The following is a 26,272-nucleotide window of genomic DNA, read 5'->3' on the forward strand; positions in this document are numbered from 1 at the left end:
TGGAGGACCAATCCGTTTCCCTGCAGCTCGAGACCCGAATCCAAGACACGGCAGTTCCCGCCTGCATCTGACGTGGGCAACCTGAATGGCTTCAACGCTGAGCGGGCTGAAGAATGCAGCCATTCAGGTGTCGACTATGACGACATGTTGCAGATCGACCAACGATATAATGTAAGCAAGCGCTCCACTACAGCATACTGTGAGACCCCGAAAAGCGTCAAATACTCGCGTCCTCCTCGACGATCCGATGCAGATGGCTGCTTCTTCCCTTTTCCCCCCTGTCCATTGACGGTTGTGTCGTTTTGAAATTGTACTACACTGCATTGTTCTCTCGACAGGGTCACAATGTGTGACTTTAATCAACTTCGCAAGGATATACCAAATGGGATTGTCCTCCTTCCGGGACAAGAGGGCTATGAGGAGGTCCTTGACAGATGGAGCGTGGCCTGTGTAAAGAGGGCGGTACGTACGGAGTATTGTTTCACTATTTGTCTACCCTGTGGCTAATCGCCTTGTAGGCTGTTGTTGTTTTGCCTTCGAATTCACAAGAGGTTGCTACTGCTGTGAGATTCGCAGTTTCGAACAAGATAGTCATGACTGTCTGTGGTGGTGGACACTCTTCCAGTGGGACCTCTTCTTCTGAAGGCATGGTCATTGACCTGAGGAAGATGCGAAAGGTCAAGGTCGACACGGAAGCCATGACTGTCGAGTTTGAGGGGGGTTGTCTCTGGAAAGATGTCGACTTTGCTCTTGAACAATATGGACTGGCAACCGTCGGAGGTGTTGTCAACCACACAGGAGTTGGAGGGTTAACGCTCGGCGGAGGTCACGGATATCTGACACCTCTCCACGGACTGACCATCGACAACATGATTTCCGCAGAAGTTGTTCTTGCCGATGGCACCATAGTGGAAGCCTCAGAGGACAAGGATTCAGATCTCTTCTGGGCTGTTCGAGGGGCAGGGGCTCAGTTTGGCGTTGTGACCCGGTTTGTCTCACGCGCCCACAAGCAGGGCAAGGTCTGGAGCGGTATGTTGGCATATTCGGCTGACAAACTTCCCGATTTGCTTTCCGCTGTGAACGATCTTCACCAGCAACATACCTCAGAGGGCCACTGCCTCGCCCTGGGGATTGGCTTTGGGCCAGACGGCACTCGCATCGTTTCTGCGATACCCATGTTTCATGGCTCCGAAGCCGATGGGAGAGAATACTTTTCAGGTCTTCTCAGAGTTGGACCAATTATCGACAACACCTCGATGATGACGACAGCGCAGATGAACACTCTCATGAACCCCATCATGGAACACGGCATCCGGCGCCTAATGGGTTCAGGGAACGTGACAATGCCGCTGGACATCAGGTCCATGTTGCAGAACGCGGAGGAATTCTGGAAATTTTGCGAATCTCACGAAGGCATGGGTCATTCCGCACTTGCCATCGAGTTCTTTCCGACGGATAAGATTCGCGAGGTTGCGCAGGATGCCACGGCATATGCCAACCGGGGAGACTACTACGACGCCATGACGATATTCGCGTGGGAGGATGCAGCCCACGATGCAGAGGTGCGCCGTTTCAACCGGGATCTCTGCAGACGCATCCGCGAGACGAATGGTTACCAGGCGGTCTCTGGTGGTCACTGGAGCAAGGGACCTGTCGGGGTGTATATCAACATCGAGGCGGATAGTGTCTCGCCCAAGGACGCCTGGGGCGTGAATCTGCCGCGGTTGAGGGAGTTGAAGAAGAAGTATGATCCACAGAATGTGTTTCACAAGTGGCATGGCATTGCAGAGACGACAGAGTCTATATCATGAGGAGAGATTCGGGTATAGAAGGAGGGTGAAGATGGCTATTCAGGCACTAAATGTTATTTTCAGATAATAGGAAATTGCCAAGCAAGTTATATTAAGTCTCAAAGTACTGTGATGTTGGTCTAGATCTTTGTTACCTTGTGTTTGAAGTGAACAGGAATGGGTTGGCCGAGTGAAAGTCATGACGAAGGAGCACCGGTTAACCCGCTCAAGCCAGCAAAATGTCCATATGCCTCTAGCTCCTCTATGAACAGGAATTAGGGCTGTTTCAGACCCGTTTCATTCTGAATAGCAGCCAGTATGTGCTTGAGAAACTAAGGGTCCCGTCAACGGAAGCGTTTATGGATGACAACTCCAGACGTCTGGGGAGCACAGCTCAATCTTGCATTCAGAGCTGATCCAGATCCTGACAGCTGATTAAATGCACGGCATATAAGGCGTTCCAAGTCCCTTATTATATAAACTTGATGGCGATTACTATTGACCCAGGCACTTGTCTTCTCACAGCGACAAAGGGCGTGTCAGGCAAGGTAGCAAAGTAGGCAAATTTCAAGGCCAATGTTGATGTTAAACCTACAACACTTACACGGCATATGTTGGGTCTCAGAGTTTACGCCAGCCAAGGGTGTTTATCTCGTTCATCTCATCTTGCGGGTGCCCTGCTGCGGGTTGTAATGGCCATGAAGCGCTGAGGGGAGGCTACTCTGAATGTCAATTTCTATGCTAGCGAGCCAATTTTACGCATACTCTGTTCTACCTCTTTGCCCCGAGTCCAGAAGACAGATATTCCTTTTGCATTACACCGTATCGTTCTCGTGAAGCTTCTCAGGTCGGATGTGCTGTGTTTCTTACCAGTAGTCATTCGTCTTGAGAACTCGGGTTTCAGGCGGGATCCATCAATGATGGATGCCATCTCCAGACACCTAGAATGCTTCTCAAAGTTACAATACTTCAAGAAATAAAGGAGACGACAGAATGGCAAAGGTGATCTAACTCTTATAGGCAAACTTACTTAAATATACTAAAATAATATCCTAATATGATCAAGATATTAGATCTTTTTTATTTATTCTTCTATTATTATGACCATATCTCCATAGTTACCTTTAGGCAAGGATAAGCTAATCTGTCCTCGTGTTTCGGTGTTTCTCTTGACCCGCGTGCGTGGTTAGCCATACCCATGTTGTGACGCCTATTGCCTGCTTACCCACGAGGTCAAGACTTGGTGTTGAACCACTCGCTGGAGCATCCATACATGCCAACCAGTCACCTCAGGGTTGAATAGGGTGTGTTTACTATATTTACTGGCAGGAGGCAGCGGTGGACGATGCTTCTTTGTTGAAGTAAATGCATCTCTCCATCTAGAGGCTCGGAACTGACGGGAACTAATTCCATTGCTGACGGTATGGGACCTGGAACGTTCATAAAGAGAGCGCTGACAACGTATTCATATCAATATCGAAGTAGTCAACTCGACTGGAACATGATAACTATATGGGAGTGTGATTACTGAACAAGTACCCAGGACACGGAGGAGGAGGGGCATTGTCCCTGGGAAGAAGGGATGCACTTGAGATCCAAGTACACCCTATTCCTATGTTTATGATAGCTTCAAATGCTCACCATAGCTCGAATGTTTGCGAGAGTGGACTCATTCGTAACGCAACGTTCGCGAAGCCCTCAGGAGTTGGCCGTCTTCCAGGTGTTCATGGACATCTAGCCAGCCTTTCTTTTCTGGAAGCACAAGTGAAGAGCCAAATGCCCGTCAGAACTGGTCTTTACAGAATAACAAGGCAGGTTCGGCCTCAAACAATACCATTCAAAAGATCAAGTTGGGATCTTTGAGCGAACATGATGCCAGTCGTGGGCAGGCGAGATAACAACTACGTATCAAACCAACCCTAACCGTTACTGTCTTGTTAATTTCCTGATCTTTCAGTTAGGCCCCGTTTCCCATTAGCGAGGAATAGCAAACATAGCTCCCAAAATGTAGGCGGGAGCATTCACCCCTTCAATTACCCTAGGCACACATGTCTGTTACCATCTGGTCAATCAATGCCCTCCCCGAGCAACATGGAATCTAGCAAGCTGCAAACATTATGACTAAAGAAAATGATATGAGCTCATCCTGTGTGGTCCGCGTACTCTAATACAGTAAACCTGGGGTTACCCATACACACTTGACGACGATCCCGGATTCAGTGAGCCATACCACCAACATACATGCGGTCTCACTGACAGATTGTGGCGTGTTAAATGAGCACAGCTTTGAAACCAGAATCGACAGAAACTCCCTTAACTTACGAATCCGGAACTCATGTCTATCTTACGGGTCGTTTTGTTTCGTATCTCAATACCTATGTGAGAATACTTGCCAGCCCGCCTAGTTCTCGACGAAGGTGTAGGGTAGCCCCTGCACTCGGTCACAGAAAGATCAAGACAATATACCTGAAATATTAGTTCTTTTAGGATATCTTTTTTATTATTCTTAGAAGAATCCATATCAATTTTTGAATAATGCTTTAGAAAAATGAGTCCATCTTCATTGCTATTCTGGCGTATTGTTTGTTTCTCGACCCGCGTGCCAGGTTCGTTCCAAGATGGACTTCCAATAGGATTCAAGACACACGAATCGCATGATTAACCAGAAACGGCGCCGACGCGAAGTTTACAGCGATAAGCCTCAATGGCGATTAGGGAGCACAGTAGCTTAGATTGTGGTCCCCATCCGTCGCACCATCGAAGTTGCGGAAACTGCCGTGGCCACACCTCATATCATGAGACCTCACGATGGCTGGCGAGCAATGCTTCACACCGATCGAGAACCGGTCGTGAAATTGGTCTGTTTCTCGCCAGCGGGGAAAGCAGGCAGGTGACATGCTAGCAACCCACAAACATTGTTTCCCTGGAAGAAGAGGGACGACAATAGCGCCCGGGCTGACTAGGTACAAACGCCACCCCTTCCTTGTCTCTGAAGAGGGGCTTTCATGGGCTCACATGTTGTCTCCCATTACTACTGCGCACTACGGACTGGGTTCACAAAGGTATTCTGAGCTGAAGACGTGGGGAGGCAACTAGGGCTGAGCTGATGAGGGGGAATCAGTCAAAACGGGGCGTCACAATTGATGATGTTGGGGTTAGTAATTCATCAAAGAGACAGGGACCTCGCGTCCAAGAGCGTGGTGGTGGCGCTTGTTGCGTGGGGACTTACAGTTGCAGCGGGATTTGTCTTGCCATTCATCGCCTGAAGATGCTGCATGAGATGATGCAGGCCGGCGGCCACCAGAAAAGAGGCGCCCGATGCGATGGAAAAATACCAATCCAGTTAGAGAGAGAAATATGCAAAGTGATGGACCAGGGGGGGCGAGAGTGGAGGGGGGCCACAGAGGCACGTCTTGGACGATATGACGATATCGTGAGATTGTTTACTGGTGAAAGTGGTGTCATGAGGTTGGGTGCGTAATCTTCTCCGATCAAATATTGGGACTGGGGGGTAGCTTATACGAATAATAAACAATCGGTGGAGTAACGAGATGAGATACACGTTCTCTTTCGTGGGGAGATATTACATGGTACCACGTAAAAAGAGTCAATGGGGATAATGATATTGGTGAGATGGTCCTGGGTGGATGGATCTATCCGACAAGAGGCATGTATGTATATCCTTGGACCTTGTTGTTGGTGGTGAAGGACTAGGACCAGGCCTCCAACACTTTAACCCTCCCTCTTCACTCACCTTGTGGCATACCGCGCTTCGACGCTCGGATTCCAATGCCGAGCAAAAAAGAGGGAAATAAAATACAACTGTGACAGTTGAGACAAAAATGCAGCCATCGTCACTCGCGTCGTCTTCAAGCCTCAACTAACTCCGTGTATGCACCGCACAGCCGGGATCGCGCGCCTACAGCTACAGTAGCGTAGCCGCCTCCCATGTGCTTTGTCTCCCCTCCAGGGGTTGGTTCCAAGGTGAAGAGGGCCTGTCTTCCAGGGGGGTCCTCATCGGTCAAGGACGGGAAGCCCGGATGGTCACCCGGCGGCCGTTGGGCGTTTGGATAATGCTGCATGTGCAGGATCAGGATCACCAAGGCAAGAGAAAAAAGATGGTTCTGGACTGCCGAAGCTGAAAGGATTTCCCCATGGCAGTTCAGTTGGTTGGCCTCACTGCACACGCCCTCTCCCACTCACCCCCGGCAGGAGTGCCTGCTTTAGGATGTCGGATGCGCTGCTGCGGACGCGGGTGCGCTTCTTTTTGTCTTCGATATTATTTGCTTTTTGCTTCCATGCACAGACACACACGCGCGGGATGTTGAAAGGTCTCTCGGTGTATCGGTGACTTACGGGGGGCTCAGCTGAGCTTGAAAGTGGGTGTCGTGCCCGGAGGAGGCTTTCGGAGGCGGGGCATCGGTCGACCCGACCGGGATGCCGAAGACGGTCCGTAATCCGGAGGAGGTTAGAGGAAGGCGACGGTGACGTCGACATTGGATCTTCTTCCTTTGTTTTGCCATGGAAGAACCGTAGAATAGAAGAAATCGATCCGGTTCGGCGATTTCGGTGTTATTGTCAGCTACGGGTATGGACATTGCGGGGCTTGATGGAGGGGATTGGATGAACCCCGCCTTCAAAGAGGAGGGGATTGATGGGTTGTATCTTAATTTTTTGGGGTTGGGGGTAGAAATAGACAGTTGCAAGAACCAAACATCAAAGGGAAAGCTGTGATAGCTTCGAGAAGTTTGTAAACAACCTCAGTGTACTGACAAACTGAGCAAGATGGCACCTATCGGCGTAGCCATGATTGGCGGCGGCCTGTTCGCCAAGCAGGAACACATGGTGCGAACCCTCAATGAAGAGAATGTGGGAGAATATACTGAATGAGTCTTTAGCCGGCCATCATGAAGTGCGACAACTTTGCCCTCAAGGCCATCTATTCCCGCTCCCTCAAGTCGGCCCAAGAAACGGCAGCTCTCAACACCCGGGAGTCAACACCGGACCTCTACTCGGCCGACTCCGGACCGGGCAAGTCTTACGATGACCTCCTCGCCCGCGACGACATCGCCGCCGTCATCCTGGCCCTCCCGATCATGAGTCAACCCTCCCACATCGAGGCGGCACTCGCAGCCGGCAAGCACGTCCTCGCCGAGAAGCCTCTCGCACCGACAGTCGAGGCGGGGAAGAAGCTTCTCGAGTTCTACCGTCGCACCGCAGAGGCCAACGGCGCGACGTTTGCCATCGCCGAAAACTTTCGCTTCAAGCCCTCCTTCGAGTACGCGGCGGTCGAGGCGGCCAAGCTCGGTAGCGTCCAGCAGTTCAACGTGAGGGTGCTGGGTTACATGGGTGCCGACACACAGTGGTACGGCACCGCTTGGCGGGCGAAGCCAGAGTACCAGGGCGGGTTCCTGCTCGACGGCGGCGTGCACTTTGCGGCGGCCACGAGGATGCTGCTCACCACGCGCGCCGCGGACGTAAGGGCGCAGACGGCGCAGACCCAGCCTCACCTGCCGCCCATCGACACGGTCAACGCCGTCGTGCGGCTCGAGTCCGGAGTTAGCGGTGTCTACCAGCAGTCGGCGGGTTCGAGGTTGAGTGCCTTTGACTTTGACTTTTCCTACGAGAAGGGCACGGTGAGTGTGTCTGGGGACAAGGTGACGGTTACGCCCCTGGAGGGTGAGGCGATCGTCAAGGAGTTTGAGAGGACCAGTGGTGTAAGCGAGGAGGTTGAGGCGTGGGGGAAGGCGTTGGTGGCAGGGAAGCCAGATGAGAGGCAAAGTGTGGAGAAGGCATTGGGAGATTTGGAGTTTTTGGAGCAGATGTTTGAGAGCGGTTCCAATGGGGGTGAAAGCAAGAAGTACGAGTTCCAGTGAGAGTCTTCTGAAAGTGCACAATGGTTGGACGGTGTATGCTTGTTGGTAGGCCTCAACTCAAGACCCGTCATCCTGGTTCATCGTTCCTCTAGTGAGTCGCCCATATGGATCTCACTCATAGCTTTGACTTGGCCACATTAGCTTCCTCGTCCACAACAAGCAGCTTCTCTAGCTCCCGCCGCAGCGTGTCTGCCATGCCCGCCTTGAGCGGCCTGCCCGACTCACGATCGACATAGACCTGCACAAACTCTCCGACCGCCTTGACCTCGTCGACGCCCTTCTCAAAGAGGGCCATCTCGTAGGTGACGCTCGACCGCCCGAGCTTGTTGACGCGCAGCGTCAGCTCCGCAACGGCAGGGTACGCGATGGATGCAAAGTAGTCCGTGTGGGTGTGCACGCACAGGCCAAACTCCTTCGCCGTTGGGGGATGAAGCTTGCAGTGCTCGATGAGATAGGCGTTGAGAACCGAGTCAAACCTGGTTTCCTTAGCAGCTCTTCTTCCAAGGTCTACCTTTCCCTGGAAGGACCACGAGACCAGGCCAGGGATCGTCACTTACAGAAAGTTGTAGACGGAATTGTTCATGTGGTCATACATATCATTGTCGTTCCTATTGGTAATGGGAGTCAGTCTATTGATACTCGTCTCCCAGACCCTCCATTCCTTTGGGGCTTTTTCACGATGCTACTCTGGCAACATTCCGCAGCTGCCAACCGCTAGGTCAAGGTCATGATTGTTCCATGCATGCATAGCCCGACAGAGGAAACGTGCAAAGATGCTCTAGAGCAGGAGGCGTAAACTCACCATCGCGTGCGGTACTCGAGCATGAAGCGGTAGTCCTCTCTCCTGCGGGCCTTGAGCTGCGCCGGCGATGCTGCTGTTGGAGCCATTCCTGTAGAGGCCGTGACCGTCAAGACAAGCTCACGCGATGACCTTGAAAAGCTGGAAAGTCCCGTTCTAGGCCCGTCGGATCTGACAATGTCCGATGATAATCTCTGTCGACCAAACGTCCGGTGGTGCCGTCTTGGCTCTTAGCCAGAGAGAGAGGCGTGAAGTTAATCGACAATACAAAGTAAAACAAACACCAAGAGACAGAGATGCCAAGGACGAGACGAGGGATCTAGATGTTTATCATCTGAGATTGAGATTTGTGATAGATGATCAATTAAAAGGAGTGAGGGAGTAGCCGAACAGAGATGCCTGCCAAAGACAAGAGCACCTAAAGACACAAGAGACGATGCGCGTACAGCAGCGAAACAAAAACTTGGAAAGGATGAGGTTGGCGATGAGCGGGAATTCCGAGGTTCTGGACATGTGCCCCGAAAGGGGAAAGCCGAGGCTCATGGATTGAAGCTTCTTGAAAGCTTGGATGAGATGCGGATTTACAGCGGGTTGGCGGCAGGCATTTCCTCCTCCACCCACTGGCCTTCCTCTACAGAGCCTTGGGGCTAGGCCGGGCATGGCGGGAGGGAGCCTCTCACCTGGGGAGGCGGGCTGCTGGGAGCGCCCGATCCAGCGGTAGGGCGCTGCAAGGCCAGCGCTACAGCACGCCATCAGTGGGCTCGGCGGGGGATCTTCCAGCGGGGACAAGGCCTAAAACCATTTGCCGGGCCAGCGACGGCGTTAGGCCTCAGCGTCTGGCTTGTTTCAGAGAGCGGCATGGCTCTTTTGGCGGGCAGAGAAAACTGTCATCCAATCTCTCTCTGGCAGATCCAATACGTACCCGTGACCGCCCGGATCTACTGGGGGTTTATTCCCGAAAAGGGTTCACGGACCGTTTCTGCCACACATCACCGCCTACTTTTCTGCCGTAACCTAACCCACAAACTGCGATATCTGATTATCACCAACAATTTGCGCCCAGGCAGGACGAGACCGACATCCGCAGGGCAGAGCCTCTCCTTGTTGTCGGGCCCACGAATTTCGCATTCAGGGCAGATCTGTCTTTATTGTTTCTTACATTTTGACTTTGGCGCAGCACTCCCTTTGCGCCTTTCGCCCGCATATCTCCTGTCGTTGCCTGCCGCAGAGCGCCGCGTCCCTCGTTTCGTCCCCCGCTGTGGAATGAGGGCTGCTGCTCTCCGCCTCGGCCCGTTGTCCTCCATTCTACGCAGATCAAGGCATCTTCCCAGAGACTCGTCTCTTGCTCGACGCGGCACGCGCCCCATCGAAATGGTCTCGTCCTCCCCCAAGCCCTCGTCGCCCTTGGACGAGCTGGATGTCGCAGCCGTCGTGCAGGGCTTTGATGCCCAGGGTGAGCAGGGTCTGAACCAGAGTCTCAGACCGACCCCGGCTCCGAACCACCCAGACTCCGAAAAGTCCCAGTCCCAGTCCCAGACAACCACCAACGGAACCACCAACGGCAGCGCTCAGAACACCAGACGGCCCAAGCAAAAGAAGCCGCAGAAGGTCCCGCCTACCGTCTCAGACCCCGACCTGCCCCTCATCACTCCCGTCGGAGACCCGTGGCCCCGACCATACCATTTCGAAGGTGATGGTCTGCGCCGCGTTGCCCCATACCACTTCACCTACAACACCCATTGTAAGGAGCGATGGCGTAACCGGCCCCTCCTCGACATCTACGAGGCCGAGTTCCGGGACCGACCCCTCCAGTACTACTACGATTCCATGGTTCGCGGCACCATCTTTGTCAACGGTCGCCGTGTTGGTCCTGACTATGTTCTCCGCAACGGAGATCTTATCTCTCATACACTCCACCGTCATGAGCCACCCGTTACGGAGGATCCAGTCCAGGTTATCCATGAGGATGAGGACATGATTGTCATCAACAAGCCGGCCGGCGTGCCTGTTCACCCAGCTGGCCGGTACAACTTCAACTCAGTCATTGAGATTATGAAGTCTGAACGCGGGCAGGGGTTTCTGCCCTATCTCTGCAACCGCCTGGACCGTCTCACAAGTGGCATCATGTTTATCGCAAAGAATCCTCCCGCCGCTGAGGCGCTCGGCATCAAGATCAAGCAGCGAACAGTGAGAAAGGAGTACATTGCACGTGTTATGGGCAAGTTTCCAGACGGCGAGGTTGTCTGTGACCAGTCCATTCTGCAGATCTCACCAAAGTTGGGTCTTAACCGGGTTCGCGCAAATGGAAAGACTGCCCGAACAGTGTTTAAACGCCTGGCCTATTATCCCCCTCCAGGCGGAGAAGAGACAGAGGGAGATGAGCGACCCAAGACACCAGAAGAGGAACTGGATGAGAAGCATCACCCTTGGATGAACAAGAGGGGTTATTCTATCGTCCGATGTCTCCCAGTTACGGGCCGGACTCACCAGCTTCGCGTACACCTTCAATACTTGGGACACCCTATCCAGAACGATCCCATCTACGCCAATAGGCGAGTCTGGGGCTTCGATCTAGGACAGAACGATGCGGATGGAACACTCAACACGGACGAAGACGTCGTGAGTCGCTTGTCTCGTATGGGCAAGGACGAGGTTGCAGATGCAGTAGCCTACTACGATGCCATGGTGGACAAGTACGAGCAGCGGCGGGCTGAGAAGATGACGGGCGAGCTCTGCGACGTATGCCAAACGCCTCTGTACTCAGACCCTGGCAGCCACGAATTATCGTTGTGGCTCCACAGTCTTCGATATGAAGATGCGGGCGGAAGCTGGTCGTATGTCAGCCCGCTGCCTCGGTGGGCGCTCCCACCAGAGGGCATGAGTGGACCAACGACGGTTGGCGGGATGGAGGAGCTGGTGGAGGCGGTAAAGGACGAGAATCCCGAGATATCATGACAGGACAATTGTCTTTAGGGTCATCCATGCAAACTACCTTACAGAACCACAAGGCAGCGCAGCGCCACCAGATAGACCACGAGGGCGCAATCTCGTAGACGCGCAGCTGAGCTCCACCCCTGGCAAGACTTGTCGGGATACGGGGTACTCTATCGGTCGGGGACTCGCTCGCTCGCAGCCAAGACCCCATCCATGATGGACTAGAGGATGAAATCCGATCCTGGCTCCAGGAACCGTGGACCGGGTTGCCCAGTGGATGCGTGTAAGCCCCTGCAAGCGCCGCAGGATACGTGAGCGGAGCAGACGACGGCCCTGCCCCATCGCCAAGCTATCTAGTTTTGCGCGAGCATTCTTGCCCTTGAGCTCTAAGGTGTTGAAGGTTGAGATAGGGCAGACGGACAGTCGGACAAGAGTTGGTAATCAAAAAGCCTGGGCGGTATCAGGTGTAGTTGGGCGGATGACTGTGGCTTCGGATTTGAGCTGGTCCCGCCCTCGCGGTAATCGGTGGGCGAGGCAGACGAGACGACTTGAGACACGGCAGTGGGACTGGCGATGGCAACAACGGGCGGCTCTTAGAGGCCAGATGGACGTGAGAGTCGCATTGTGAAGCAAGCCAACAGAGATGAAGGCCGCTGGCCCGGAAATGCTATGCTCCGCGAAGGCGTCTAACCTCGCGGAGCAGGACCAAGCCCCGTCAGAGAAGAGCCAGAAGGAGGCATCTCCAGGGTCTGAATGGATTGGGCATGTCCAGATGAAGAAATATTACGGAGCCCTTTGGCAGAGCCAGATCAAATCTCCAAACCAACCCGGGACGAAGCCCGCGTGGCCCAACGCATTCCACAGTTGACCATGAGCCAAGACCGTCCGGGCCGGACACGGATGGGGCATGGACGGGAACCCTTGGGAGATTATTTGCCAAGACCACGATGGACACGACGATGCCATGAGGATCAATTCAATAGACCAGAACCGGGCGGACACATCCGCGGCGGCCGTCTTGGCCTAGAGAGTTGAAGCAGACGGGGTGCTTTTTAGGTCGAGACTTGAGGCTGGACCCTGGATGATCACTGACTGGGGGAGACTGGATTAGACTGGCTAGATTCCGAGTGAGATGTGAAAGGGACAGTCCAAAACGCCCAATCAACCCTGAAGCTGAGCCATCACGCTGCATGAGGCATTGGTCATGGGGTTATTGCGCACCGCCGAGAGGGCAGGGTCATATCATAACTGTCTAGAGCTCAACAGACTGTGATTTAAAAACAAGCAAGGGCAAATGTCCCAAAATGGGCATTAGACCCTGAGAGCAGGGCCCCGTCTAAAACAAAACAAATCAGAAACTCGGTAGCACATGGGTTTAATCAGCAAGGGGCCCATGGAATTGTGGCGGGCGATCAATGGACCACCTCCTCCCAAGCACGCAAGCCATCAAGCCCTCCGAGTGGTCCCAAGGTCTTTCCTGTTGGAGTCTTATTTCCTGGGGTAAGATACAAGTTCAGAAAGAGAGAGAATTGTTTGCTTTTTTCTTCGCCTCTTTCTCTCCACGGATCCGCCGCGCGTGCGAGAAATGTGGGCTTCTTTGGCTTTTTCTCGGGCAGGGCACCGGGCACCCACCCTTGTTCGCAGAAAGCCGATTTCGTCAACGGCAGCCATCTGGGCTGGTTACCACGTTGCCGGGTCGCCTTTACTGTATGTTTGAGGATTGTGTGTCTTGTGTGTGTTGGTGGCGCATCTCATCACGGAGGATTCTACTCTGTCTGGTTGGGCATCTAATAGACCCTGTCTCCTGGTGTTGGCTATTGAAGAGGGTATTCACATCTTTACAAAGACATGGATGATTGAGCATGCCTGGGAGGAGGGGAGACGAGGGGGCGGTAGAAGCCAGCCATGGGAGCAAGGGACCCTTCAAGCGAACGTCATGATGTACGGATTCATTCATGGAAGCGGCATTGGACACGGCAGAGAGAAGTCAAAAAGGTACGGAGAGCCGACTCAACCTCAGCTGAAGCTTGCAGAAAACGGCTGCTCGAGGCGACCGAAATTACCGAAATCTGGTAACTCATTCCCGCGGTACAGTTTCCCGTCCATGTCCATGCGCTCGGAGAGGGCGTCGGGTTACTATTCTTTCAAAAAGGGTGCTTGCTCCGTCCCGTGATGGATGACGCCGCACCCAAAGATGACGCCATGGATGAGAGTTTGCCGTCCCGTCAGAGCAAAAGCAAATCAAAGAAGAAACAAATCAAGGCGCCCGCCCCCAAGCCCTCTTTTTCCTTCGGCGAACGAAAAGAACATTCTACTCAAGCGCAGCCATCATGCATGGAAACAAACTTCCCAATCAGCGCGGGCGGCGGCGGTGGGGGGTTGGGTTTTTTTTACCAAACAGAAGCATCGAACAGAAAAAAAAACGGGGGCTACGAGACGGTTACCTCCCCACGATGGATGATGGTGATGATGGTTGAGGCTTTGCGTGCAACAGTGCAGTAAACTCGAGTCCGGTGCCGTCTTCGCCATGTGCGATGCCGGCCACCCGCCCGATCTCTGACCCAGTCGCCACGAGGACAATCGCGTAGTGGAAGCTGGATAATTCCGAGCTTCGTCCATCGTTCTGGAGGAGGGGGGCGCACATGGCTGCTGGTAGGATGGAAATGTTTCGGGGGACTTCTGTTGTATGTATGGATGAATGGATGGATGGATGGATGGATGGATGGACGGCCGGGGGGCTACTGTACGAAGGGAGGAGAGGCAATCCCTTCGGATCACTGCCATGCGTTATCAAGAGGAAAAAAAGCCTGCTTCAGGAAATGGGCGCGGCAGAGCGCTCGCGCGTGCATGAGGCAGGGGAAAGACAAAGATGGATGGATGGATGGACCATGACTGGCTGTCACTCTGTACGTATGATGATGCCTGATCTGCAAGGAGATGCGGCTGGGACGCTGGGATATCTCTCGCGCCTGTTGACGGGGTCCCTCTTTCGCGGGGAATCCGAAGAGGGGATGCCATGGGAAATTTTGTTCCCCATCCCCCATCCCTCCTCGATGCCAATGCCATGTGCAAAGGCACAGCAACAGACCGCCAGATGTGCAGTGATGATGACATGGGGAGGAGTGGATGATGGGATCGACGTCCTGGGACTGGCTCTCTTTGCCGGGGGACCGTGTTCATGCTGTAGAGTGAGGTAAAAGCATGGAAGATAGTTATCCGTAGGTAGTTACTTGCATCTTGACCAGACCAGACCGCAACGCTCCCACGTTTCTGCTGGTGAGATGGCCGATGTGTTGCATGTATCTCTGACCTGCAAGGCGCCTCACGCCTACGCCTACGCGCGCATGGCTTTACGCCCTACACGCTAATGAGTACAGTACCGCCTGGTGTTTCTTACTGCAACTCAACTCTCCAAGGGCTCTTGCTCATCACTGCTACTGCTGCTCGCCCAGGTAGGCCCTCTTCCATGCTCCCCGCTATGCCCTCGAGGGAATGGTCGACCTGCTATTCCCCCTGGTCCAACGTGCTCCACCAGCTAATTCTCATCCCAAAACTCCACTCTTTTCTTCTCCTCCCCTCCCTTCTACAAGGACAGGCCGTCGACCGCACGACGCGCTACTCGAAAGCCACCTTGGTAGAGCCACGGCCCTCCTTCTTCTGACGACCGACCCACGCCCTCCTCGACTACGCCGGATATCGGCTAGGTCTCCTGCAAGCGGCCCAAGGCCAAAGTTTATTCTCGCAGCGCTCACAGTCGCAGTAGCAGCACCGCACACCCGCCTTGGAGAGGGGGCCACGACGGTGTCATGGCATTGCCCTGGAGTTCTCCGCTAGGCGCTGTAACCCGTCGACCATGGATCCTGATGGGCTTCTAGGGCTACGGCCTGCCAGCCCCGGTCTACCTCCAGGGCAGCCCTCCGCACGCCCCCGGGAAGGCCATCAGAAATCTGAGACATTGCACGCCCTTTTTGCCCTTCTTACTGGTTGCTGTTTCTCTCTTCCTCTCAGTGGCTTCTGGGACGGCAAGGCATATGGCAGAGACGCCATTTGCTCCGTGCTCTTGCTGCTCCACCGCCCAAGTGACATGTAGCTTATTGGGTTACTTGTCGGCTTCTATCCGTACAGGGAAGCAATCGAGAAGCGGCGAACTGAACTCTGACTGTGGTAAAGGACGGACATAGGCGGGCATGCGCGGAAGCCTTGTACCTGGCCGTACTGCATACGGTGACAGGAGTGGGCATGGCCTACAACCAACGTGCCTTGTCTACACCTACGGTACAGCGCTGTTGAGCGAGCGAGCGAGCGAGAGCCCAGGACGAGGATGCGATACCCACTTCGCCCACAAAGCCTCCAGTATCCGTGGTCCGTCGAGCGGAGCCTCTCTTCTGGAGATGCGAGAGGAAGGGAAGGGTCCGTGAGCTTCAGTGGGGACCCTCTCCTCTGCTCTGGTCTGCTCAACCTCTGGAGCCATGATCCATGGAGGATGACCCAAGTCCCGCCATGCCCATGGCCCGGATACATCCCCAGCCAGAGGACAAGCATTGTATCAAGACGCGGCCAGGCCAGGCCAGGCCAGGCGCAGCCAATTCACCTTGGGCATAACAGAGCAGGTCTAAAAAGAGGGCAGGACAGGCAAGGGCAAGGACAGGGCTGTTGAGTGCATACGGAATACAATCAATGGCTTCACTGCGAGACAGACAGACACTCAAGGCAAAGACGACAGGAGCTGAAGTCTACTGCTCTGTTGCCTCCCCGTCCGGGCTTGATCCGGGAGACAGGACGACGCATCCACAGAGATACAAGCCACCCCCGAAGGTTGCAAGAAGGTTGGTCCAGGTTTCTGGTCTGGTCTGGCGGGCTTCAAGGGACACACCACAGACACAGACACAGACACCTCACACATGGGGGAGACGGTACAAGCTCGACGTATCTGGTACACTGCCGTGGCGCACCGGACCGCGCTCGCTCAACCAGACTGAGGGGACCCACGCTGGACCTAGCCTTGCCCCCGATGGGCGATGGCGCATGGCCATGCCACACTACTGGGGTATGCCCAGGGATCCAAGGGTCTCCGAGGATGGTCCACCACCACGAGAGAGTGCCGTAGGTACTCCAACGACCAGAGACTACACGCCAGAGGCGCGGAGGAGGGAGACGAGGCCAAAATGCTATAACTAACACCCCTGGCCCGTCGAGGAGCCCAGGTCGATCAACTAGCTGGGCCGATCTCCATGCGAACACTTGCTCCAAGGCTCTTGCTCCACAGCTACGAATACCCTGCCTGCATCATCTAAATACTCCAACCTGGGACCTTGGGATTCTTCTCTTCTTCTCTTTGCTTTTTCGCCAGGAGATCTCTTGGAGACTTGACATCTCTTATACACCTTGCACACCTACCACCACATACAACACCAACACCAACAACAAGAAGCCTTGGCTTATATCTAGTCGTCTGCCCCCGGGACTTGATATGACCCAGCAGATCCCCATGTCCTTTCGTCGAACAACCTCAGACCTCTCCTCCCCCGTCGGCGACTCTTCACCAACACACTACCACAACACCAGCAACACCGACAACATGGTTCGCTCATCTTCAGCAGAGCCCGCCAAGACCACCAAGCGGAAGGGTATGTCGATTGACCTCTGCTCGTTGCTTTTGGTGCCAAAAGCAACGAGGGACAATGACCATTGATCAGCACTAACATGAACCCCAATTCCAGGCACCCGAAGCGTCTCTACCCTCACACCCTCACAACTCGCCCGCAAGCGAGCCAACGACCGCGAGGCTCAACGAGCCATCCGGGCCAGGACCAAGGAGCACATTGAGCGTCTGGAGCGCGAGCTGGAGGAACTCAAGAGCAAGCAGAGCCGCGACCAGACCGTCCAGGAGCTTCTGCGCCGGAACAAGGCGCTCGAGGAGGAGCTCATGCGACTCAAGGAGACCATGGGCGTGTCCATGACCTCGTCGCCCTACTCCACACCAGGTACGAGAGAGAGGCGGCAGGTGTATGAGCATGCGCTGATAGCAGCAGTCTACGATGATAACCTCAGCTCCGGCAGTGGCGCCATCCCCAGCCCTCGCGGCTCACCCTTCCCCTCTGGCGACTACAACTCCCTCCCCGACTATGGACAGCAATATGTCCCCCTCCCCAATAACTGCGAGTCATGGGCCAGCACAGTTCCCTGCCCCGTCCCCTCCAACGTCTCCAGCCCCTCATCATCAGCCGACGACTACAGCGCAGGCTACATCCCCACGAGCGTGCCAGCCTCGATGCTGCCGTCCAACAACACAAGCACGTCTAGCATCAACGCAGTAGGCCACAAGGACGTGATCAAGATGGAGTACGAAGAAGTGGACCATCACGGTACGATCCCCCAAGGACTACCTGATGTGCGCCTAGGAGAGGAGGCTAATCACGCTCAGTGTCTAGACGCCGGGTTCCGCCTCAGCAATCCCTCGCTTCCGCCCGCCACCCCCCATACCTACATGCAACAGCAACACCACCACCAGCATCAGCAGCCCGCGTGGAACATGTATCCGGTCTACTACCCCCAGGCGCAGTCCTCGGTTCACTGAAGGGCCACCACACGCCGAGCTCCCCCGGCAGCTGGCCGGTGCCCGTCCTGACGACAGCGCCGGCCTGCCGCTTCGACGAGCTCCTGGTGGGCTTCCTTCAGGACTGCCGCCGCATGACAACCGCCGAGTCCATCTACCAGACGTTGGGGCCGGCCGCCGTGGACGTGCGGTCTCTGTTCCGGAGCCACGACGCTCAGGGACAGCTTCCGTGCTCGCCTCACCCCATCACTGACCTGATCCGCAGCCTGGTGGACATTGCGGGCATGACGAGGCTCACCGAGAGGATTGCGATTTTTGCGCCTCTGCAGACGTTGGTCTGCTGGCTGGCTCACCCCACGGCCGAGAGGCGAGCACGCGTGGGCGACGACTACCTACCGCGAGAGAAGCAGCTGTCGATCCGGCACCCTCAATGGATCGACCTCATCCTCTGGGGCGCACTGCGCGAGGCCATGATAGACCAGCAAGAGGCGTACGCCACGGAAGAGTTCCAGCGGGTCTACTTTGACTCATTGCGCCTCATCAACTGGCCCTACCAGCCGCTCGACGGGCTAGTGACGGATCCCCAGACGGGCCATGTTGGGCTCACGGATGCCCTCATGGCGCACGCCATGAACGGGGCCAACTGGCGGCTGAGCGAGGCGTTTGCCCAGCGGTACCCTGAGCTTGTCGAGCTTGTCGAGGTGGAGAGTCAATGACTCTTTCATCCTTGATCCTTTCTCTTCTCTCCTCACGACATGTTTCTTTTTTGATCTTGACATTCTATCTCTCTTGATAATGACGGATCACATGCCTCGGCAGATTCTGTGGGAGAACACGGCACCACATTGTCGATCACAGGAGGCTGGACTCTCCGCCGCGGCAAGTCTCTTCTTGTTCAGTTGATGAAGCATCCACATAACCACATATTCCCTTTTCATGTTTCCTTTCTGTCAAGAGGCCTGAGCAACAAGAGGCCTCTACTGAAAAGCATCCAATACTATATCATATCATATCACGACGCTAGATAGAGGAGGAAGACCCACTACCTACTACCAACACCAACACACATCACCACCATCACACACACTTTCACCGAGAACACACATGGGCACACACACACACACACTTAACGGCCGGGGAACATGTACTGCATCTTACATCACATGCCACTTTTATGCTATGGAGTTGTCTAGTTTTGGCGCGTCTTTTATCTACCGGGACGGGGCGTGCATTGGGAAACAACTACGGGAACTATGGGACCTTTGGGGGGAAATTGGCGACACGGGGTTTTTTTTAGAGAATTGGATCTTTATTACTCTTACGCATCATTCACTGCTGATTACGCTTTGTTGGGTCTTACTGGGGAAACACAAAAAAAAAAAAAAAAACAAGGGTAGACAGATACCAAGCAGCCAGCAAAATGAGAAAAAAATATCATGGGTACTCAATCAATACCGGAAACTTGACCCGGGTCTCCTCCCCCTTGACCTGAATCTCGGTGATGACATTCCAACTGGCGGAACTCGAGCCAATTGGTGAAATTGTTGGCAAGGTGTAATATGAAAAGAGAGACGACGAGGCTCTCTAGACCCAACTGCTCTCAACCCAACCCCGGTCTCTTTCATCTCGATCGTCTACCGTTGGCCGAAAGAGCAGGGATTCTACTTGAGAGAGGGGGATCCCCCGCCGTCTGAACTTGTTTCTGGTTACTTGTCGGAGGTGAATCTCCACTCCGGCAGACCGGGATGTTTAAACTGGATAGTAATTGTAACTAGACAGGATGAGGAAAGGTAGAGCGAGACGAAAGACGCTAGGGCTCGTGGATTGCACGAGCTGGATACCTTACAAGGGGGGTATGATCAGTGTCTGGGTGAGGGGAGGGCATCAAGAGTGGGGATTATTGTATCCCTTAGAATGAAGGAGAGGGAAATCATTGGGGGCTAGTTTCTACAGTCAGAGTATTGGATAACAGAAGGGCAAGTGAAGCTGTACAAAGGACACACGTAAGAGTCAAGAAGTTTGGGAACCCCCATCTACGACGCTGCAATGCTACCCACAAAGCATGGGACAACTTCCTTCGAAGCTTCCATTCCTCGCCCCCCCCTTTTTACGTTTTCGATAAACGTCTTTCATTGCTTCTTCTTGTCTCGCCTCTCACATGGCAAAAAGAAAGATCGATGACAGGACGTGCGTGCCGTTGCATGCACGCGCGCGTGGCGAATATCAGCACGTGGCCCGGTCGGATCTGAAGATCATGACATTTGGCCACCCTTTTACAAAGAGACGGTGACAGCTCTGAGGGTGTTGATACGGTCGCCTTTCTTCGGGTGTCCGCTAGTTTCGTGAACGAGGGATGTTCTGATCAGTACAGTAGAGAGAGATGCATGAGGCAAAAAACCACGGCGTTGGACCTTCGGGATGGGCGCAAAAAGCAAGACGCCCAACCTGTCGGCGCGACAGTTCTACTCTCAAAAGTAAAAACGGAGGGTGGAACTTCGAGAAGCTGGGGGCTCGGCAACCTAGAGGAAATAATGCTCCGATGGGGTAGTGTACGGCGTCAAGGGTTTCCAACGTTCTTGTCTGTGTGTTGCGTGTTGGCTGGCCGGTCCTTCTGGGCGTTTACCATATACGGTAGAACCACAGCTGAGCTTGTCCAAGCCATTTTCATCTAATAAAACGGCATCTGCCGTTTCCACTGCACGTCTTCCGCGTATAGTAGAAACAGGAGCCAACGCGGGAAGCGCCATGGCGTTGTTGTGTCTCTAGATTACAGCATCTCGATTCCCTCACCACACCCAAAGAGAGAAAAACGCAAAGTAACGCCGGCGGCAACGGCCCTGTTGTCGTTGACCTGTGTCACTCACTCACTCACTCATTCGGCGGTAACAGTCGGTCTAACATACACACAACACACACCGTTTCTTCGTGTATGCAGACATTCATATGCAAGAACCATTTTCCACCAGAGAGAGACATTCTCCAAAGCACAAGATAGGGGAAGACCGAGAGAATCGCGCAAGAGCCATAAAAAAAAAATCAGACCGTCAACTGAGCAACTCTTGCAGCAACGCTCGGTGCCATGTGCGTATGTGGCTTACAGGGAAGCACACGAGCATTCTTGCGTCTCTTGTCTCTCGAAACAAAAAAGAACGCAAAAACCTCAGAGATGTTTGACCTGCATAATCGCGGTGAAAGATTTGGGGTGCGTATACAGCCAGGGCTAGAAAACCTAGAAGGAGCCTGGAAAAGAAGGGTATTGGGGGGTGTGTACAATTTTTGCTTTTTGTCCAGTTTGAGGATCGAAGCCAATGCAAGGCGAATCTGCAAGTTAACAACGCGCGAGGATGGCATCGGCACGTGTTGTGTGGACTGAAGAGACGGGAAAAGGGGGGGCGTGTGTGTCTCTTTTGTTACAACAAGTCGCAATAGATTCATCCTGGTTGGACCGTGTGAGTGGGAATCAAAGAAAAGAGACTCCAAAAGAGTTGATGAGGAAGGGTCGTAGAGTTTGACGCTAGAAGGATTGCTGATGCTTCCATGAAGAAGGAGAAAGAAGCAAAACAGAGGGAGAGCGTCATTGAGCAAGGGGGGAGGGAGGGCGGGGAACGGCTGAGTGAGACATTGATTCAAACTACGTCAGGAAGAAGAAGGAGAAGAAGGCAGAGAAAATGATCGAGAAGAACAAGAGGTCAAGAGAAAAATGGTGATGGTGTGCTCATCAGCGTGGTTTTCCGTCGTCTTGCCCTTTTCGGCCATCGTGAGGATGCAGACACACAGACACTTCTCTATGTCTCTGTATTTGTGTCTGTCTTGTCGGTCTCCCACTGTAATTACCAATGTAGAAAAAAATGTCGGGCAAAGACGGGCAAGACGGGGATAGTCGGCAACCGGCAACGGGCCCAAGATTCGCCGAATCAGGGGGGCGTGAAGTCGGTGATTCCCCGACATAGCAACCAGACCGGGGTGACTGTATGTGTTTTGTATCTTAGACGCCATCCATCGAAGGACAGAGAGAGATTAGACAGAAAAGAAGACGGCCCATTTGTCGATCATCGGCCCAGAGCCGACATGCAGTAGCATCAGTTGCAATGACAACGACACAACAGCAACCAACGTCAAACACCCCCTTAGAAAGCAAGTCATCCGTACTGTAGGATTCAAGATGGGGATCTCCTCTGTGCTGAACAGTTGGGATCATCCCTGGCGACTTCTTCCCCCTCTCCGCTGACCGGGCTCAGAAAGGCGTGGCTTGCAGGGATTGCCTCTCCAGGGATGCCGTCGATCACGGCGCTAGGCAGGGGAGGAGTTCACTGCCTGGGGGGTACCTGTTCTGGCTCTGCACGCGTCAGGCAAAATCACGGTGAAGAAGGAGAGTAAGATGCATTGAGCGAGCGAGGGATTGACAATCTCTCACAATAAGCATGTGAAGTCGTCATCTGCCGAACCGCCCCGGTTGAACGGCCGATTCAATCATCCCTTCCCTTCTCAATGCGACTGAAGCAAGAGCCATCAGGGGTCAGAGGGGAAACGCCAGCGTCCTGCAAGCCATGGCAGCAGGTGCTGAATCTGGCAAAGGGGAGCAAGAGTTGCGGTAGCAGTGAGCAGGCGTGTGGACCGATTGCTCGGAGAGGGACCCAATAAGGGACTCGCGACAGGGCTCCAACCACGTAAAAGCCACGAGGCAGTCATGGAGCAGAGAGGGTCAGTGACAGAAGACACCGAGACGGCAGAGGGGGAGAGTTGACAAGGTCCTGTTCAGCTCGGGCACAGACAATTGGGTCATGGGGTACTCTGCAGTAGAGGCTCCTCCCCTTCATCTCCATCTGTATGCATGGAAAAGTCCGTGGAAGTCTCCATTTGGGTCAACCCCCAAATATCCGCTACGTAAAAGCTTGAGATCGAAAATCCTCCATTGGTCGTGATCCGCGACCGACGAGATGAGGTGCTTCGCGCCCGGTGAGGCTTGAGAGTGACGGTGACGGGTGGCTTCAAGCTTGTTCGAGAAGGAAAGCCAAGACAGAGTTTCTTCTCTTGCTTCTCTTCTTTCGCTGTGTCCATGTCCATGTCCTTGGGTTGCGCTCACACCCTCGCCATCCTCTCTCCCGGCACGTGGCCAAGAGACGCTTGACTGCAAGCCACGAGTTTATTGCTGCGCTGCGAGGACACGGAGAGAAGGGGACTCAAGTACAGGATACACATGCGACACTAAGGTCAACATGGCACCTCGTAGTTTTAGACTTCAGGTCCGCAACATCATGTCTGTCTCTCTCCCACCACACCCAGCGGCAAGCCATGTGGACGTGACACGCGTGTGTGTGCGTGTGCTGCGCTCGTGCTGGGGCAGACCCGGCTTGGCCTACTGCTTGCTTGGAGCAAGCTTCTCACGCACGGCACGGTGACGGTGACGGTGAGTGTCGAGGTGTGGTCGGTGACGTGCCCCCTTTGGTTCGGGAAGATGTAGGCGGTCAAGGGGGAGGGAGCACGGAGCAGACAGACAGCACAGCAGGGAAGACGGTGAGTTTTCCGAGCCGTCACCGTTTGATTCGGGAGCCTGAATTCCGAAAGCCCTCTAGGTGGTGGCTTTCCCGGTTCCCGGATTTGTCTTGTCACCTTGGACGGATTAGCCGCCAAGGGCTTCGAGGCTAACAGTCATGCGCTGGAGATCTCTCCGGCTGCGAGGCGAGGGAGGACATGAACTGATGACTTTCCTCCAGGCGCCACCTAGACTTCGACTCGGGGTAGAAGCCTCATGCTGGTAATTCGAGATTGGGCAAGTCTCGACAGTATCCGAGAACCCGATCACCAAGACGCCCGCCTGCCTTTTGAGATCATCTCAGGTGGGTTCCTTATGCCCCATTCTGGATACAGAGTCCACTCTGTCCGTGGCTGAAACCCTCTTCACACCCCATCCTCAAGGGCAACAACGCAGGGCCATGCTCAAGAACCGCATAGCCGGGAAGCTGGAGAGCCTTGTGCAACCTCACTATGCCACCAAGATGTGAGAGCCGGGTCGGCGGGTTGGACAGCTAGCGGTTTCACTCCGGGCGCCTCTGCGCCAGCCCAGCCCGGAACAAACCCCAACCAACTGACTGATACCATGCCGGCTCAGCGACAGCATCAAGTCTGCTCGGGTAACTGTTTAGCATCATCGCGGGTCTCTTCCCGGAGCCAGGCCAGGGCGCCCGCGATCCGGGGTTCATCCTGATTTAGCCTTGGGACGCTGAGCTTTTGTGATCTATCACGTCCCTTCGCTCCTCATGGCTTTCAGCGAGACCTCTTGGCGCCGCGACGGACTCGGGCGCGAGGACCAGCAGGCGGGACTCTAGCATGAGATGGCCAATGCATGGGGGGTTTGCGAGCTGCTCCGAGCCGCCGGGGGTTGGTGTCTGTCCCTTAGGAACCGGCCTCCGGGAGGTGAGGTGAGACCGATACAGAGACGATGGATTGGATTGACTGAGTGAGCCTCGTTGGGTTTCATTCCGTGGCCGCTTCCGTGACCCGACCCTGCCTTGCTAGCCTCGAGTGACACTCTTGTAAAACGTTTGGATCCATGGCCATGCCATGCAGAGAAGCCAGCAAGGTTTGGATCGACCGCCGGAGCCACGCGCTGGGCGAGACGGCGTCCAGATTAATGCCCGCGGCGATCAAATCAGGGCTGTCCAATGTCTCGCCTGGCTCTGCCTGGTGCCGTCATTTGCTCGGGGTGTGTTGCGCATGTCACTCGGTGGCCCCTCCGCTTTGGATACTTTGGGCTGATCCGGCCGTTTCTCCCTCCGTCGACAGGTGAGCACTTGAGAGTGATTCCGTAGTGGCTTCGGTATTTCCTCCGTTCAGGAAGGAAGAAGCGCAGAGACACGGCTCGGTAGGGCGCTTCTGGCTTGTGGTGGCGCCTAGGCCACCGCCGTCGTGTTTCCGCGCACCCAGCCAGAGGCGTGGAATGCACGTTGCAGGACGTCGACAAATGGCGGTAATCAGTAATGCCTGATACCACCCATGGCTGCCATTCAACTTGACCCTTCGCATAGGGGTCTTGGCAGACGTGGCCCATCAAATTCCCATGACACGCCAGGGATCAAGGAGCAAGGGAAGCTGTGTAGGCGGACGACCCAGGGTATGTACATACATATGTACACATTGAATCAAGGCAAATGAAACCATGGGCTCCTAGTTCCCAAACTAGTCGGTGCCGCGGGGGATCTGGACTTGGTCTAGCTCGCGTCGTATCTGTACCAAGGATCAAGGGGCTGCTTTGACTTGCCGCCGGCTGGGACTCTTCCGGTTTGCCTGTGGCTACCGCAAGGTGCACTCCAACGTCTATGAAGGTGTGCTGTGCTGTGTTGGTGTTCGTTGTTCCTTCGCTTCGCTTCGACCTTCACCTTCGCGTAGACGTTGATGATGATGTAGAGTCTTGGCAAACCTAGCCACGTCGTCTGATCTGCGACATTGGTCGGGCAGAGGGAAGGGAAACACAATCGACGCAGGATCGTGATTCAAGCATACGCACATCGTGAATCAACGGATTCATCTCTCTTTGCTTTTTCTGTTGCCATTTCGTTTCGCATTTCGCCGCGCATGAACTGGTGGGCCCGGAATCTACGGACCAAATCCGCGACCTCCGGCGGGCGGTTGTCCGTCTCTTTCGGACACGGCGCCGCTGGGCTAGATTTCCGGGTCTATCCGGTCAAGGCCAAGACCAGGCCCAGGTCACGAACGAACTCCTCCAAGGAGACGATGGCGAGATGGCCTCACGCTTTGCGATTGCGGTAACACAGACGAGCCTCAGCCGGCTCCCGGCGCAGCGGGACTGCCCTTGGTGATCCGGCTCCTTGGGTAGCCCTTCCCGCCCCAGCTACCATGGCCTTGGGAGCGGAACCTGTTGGTGTGGGAGGGATTCACACAACGGTCGACGGCGGCGGAAACGGTTGGTTCCAGCTGGTTCAGCTGTGATTGTTTGCTCCCTCGCCAAGTCTTTGTGTTCGCCGCGTTGGTCACAAGCCTGCAGAGCAGCTGACCAGCGTGGGTAATGGTCGCTGAGCCAAGCTGATACGAAGAAAATAGGTGCGATATGATTTCTCACGTTTTGATACTGGAGTTGCCCTTGTCAAGCTCATGCCAAGCTCTTGACAGGTTCTACCCCACGACTCCGGATTATTCCCACTTTCCTCTCCATGCTGGCACGTGATCTATCACCTGACTGCCACCTGACTTTCACCTTCAACTTGAACCTTCACCGTGATTTACAGCTCGTTCCACTTTGGCATGATCTCATGACAACTGCAGATGCCATTCTCTTGTCCGCGCAATCCTTCTTTCCCCG

At 54.5% G+C, this 26,272-nt stretch overlaps 5 protein-coding genes across 5 annotated transcripts; 4 read left to right on the forward strand and 1 right to left on the reverse strand.

Annotated features, from left to right (window-relative positions):
• Positions 1–345: 345 nt before the first annotated feature.
• Positions 346–1,811, forward strand: MRS44_008602 (uncharacterized protein; the record flags this gene model as incomplete). Its single annotated transcript, XM_065620995.1, has 2 exons — positions 346–462; positions 519–1,811. The coding sequence occupies 2 exons, from the start codon at positions 346–348 to the stop codon at positions 1,809–1,811; spliced, it is 1,410 nt and encodes a 469-aa protein (XP_065477067.1).
• A 4,764-nt stretch (positions 1,812–6,575) lies between these two features.
• MRS44_008603 (uncharacterized protein) lies at positions 6,576–7,666 on the forward strand (the record flags this gene model as incomplete). Its single annotated transcript, XM_046269610.2, has 2 exons — positions 6,576–6,635; positions 6,689–7,666. The coding sequence occupies 2 exons, from the start codon at positions 6,576–6,578 to the stop codon at positions 7,664–7,666; spliced, it is 1,038 nt and encodes a 345-aa protein (XP_046132057.2).
• A 115-nt stretch (positions 7,667–7,781) lies between these two features.
• On the reverse strand, positions 7,782–8,554 carry MRS44_008604 (uncharacterized protein; the record flags this gene model as incomplete). Its single annotated transcript, XM_046269611.2, has 3 exons — positions 7,782–8,142; positions 8,224–8,274; positions 8,469–8,554. 3 exons carry the CDS (start codon positions 8,552–8,554, stop codon positions 7,782–7,784), a joined length of 498 nt encoding a protein of 165 aa, XP_046132058.1.
• A 1,282-nt stretch (positions 8,555–9,836) lies between these two features.
• On the forward strand, positions 9,837–11,420 carry MRS44_008605 (uncharacterized protein; the record flags this gene model as incomplete). Its single annotated transcript, XM_046270965.2, has 1 exon — positions 9,837–11,420. The coding sequence occupies one exon, from the start codon at positions 9,837–9,839 to the stop codon at positions 11,418–11,420; it is 1,584 nt and encodes a 527-aa protein (XP_046132059.2).
• A 4,166-nt stretch (positions 11,421–15,586) lies between these two features.
• MRS44_008606 (uncharacterized protein) lies at positions 15,587–18,671 on the forward strand (the record flags this gene model as incomplete). The annotated part of the gene is made up of 5 exons (XM_046278559.2): positions 15,587–15,813; positions 16,097–16,502; positions 16,651–17,026; positions 17,120–17,764; positions 17,824–18,671. 5 exons carry the CDS (start codon positions 15,587–15,589, stop codon positions 18,669–18,671), a joined length of 2,502 nt encoding a protein of 833 aa, XP_046132060.2.
• Positions 18,672–26,272: the final 7,601 nt, after the last annotated feature.

This window comes from Fusarium solani (genome assembly GCF_023522795.1).
Source record: "Fusarium solani strain SB1 chromosome Unknown bctg00000005, whole genome shotgun sequence".
Classification (NCBI taxonomy): domain Eukaryota; kingdom Fungi; phylum Ascomycota; class Sordariomycetes; order Hypocreales; family Nectriaceae; genus Fusarium; species Fusarium solani.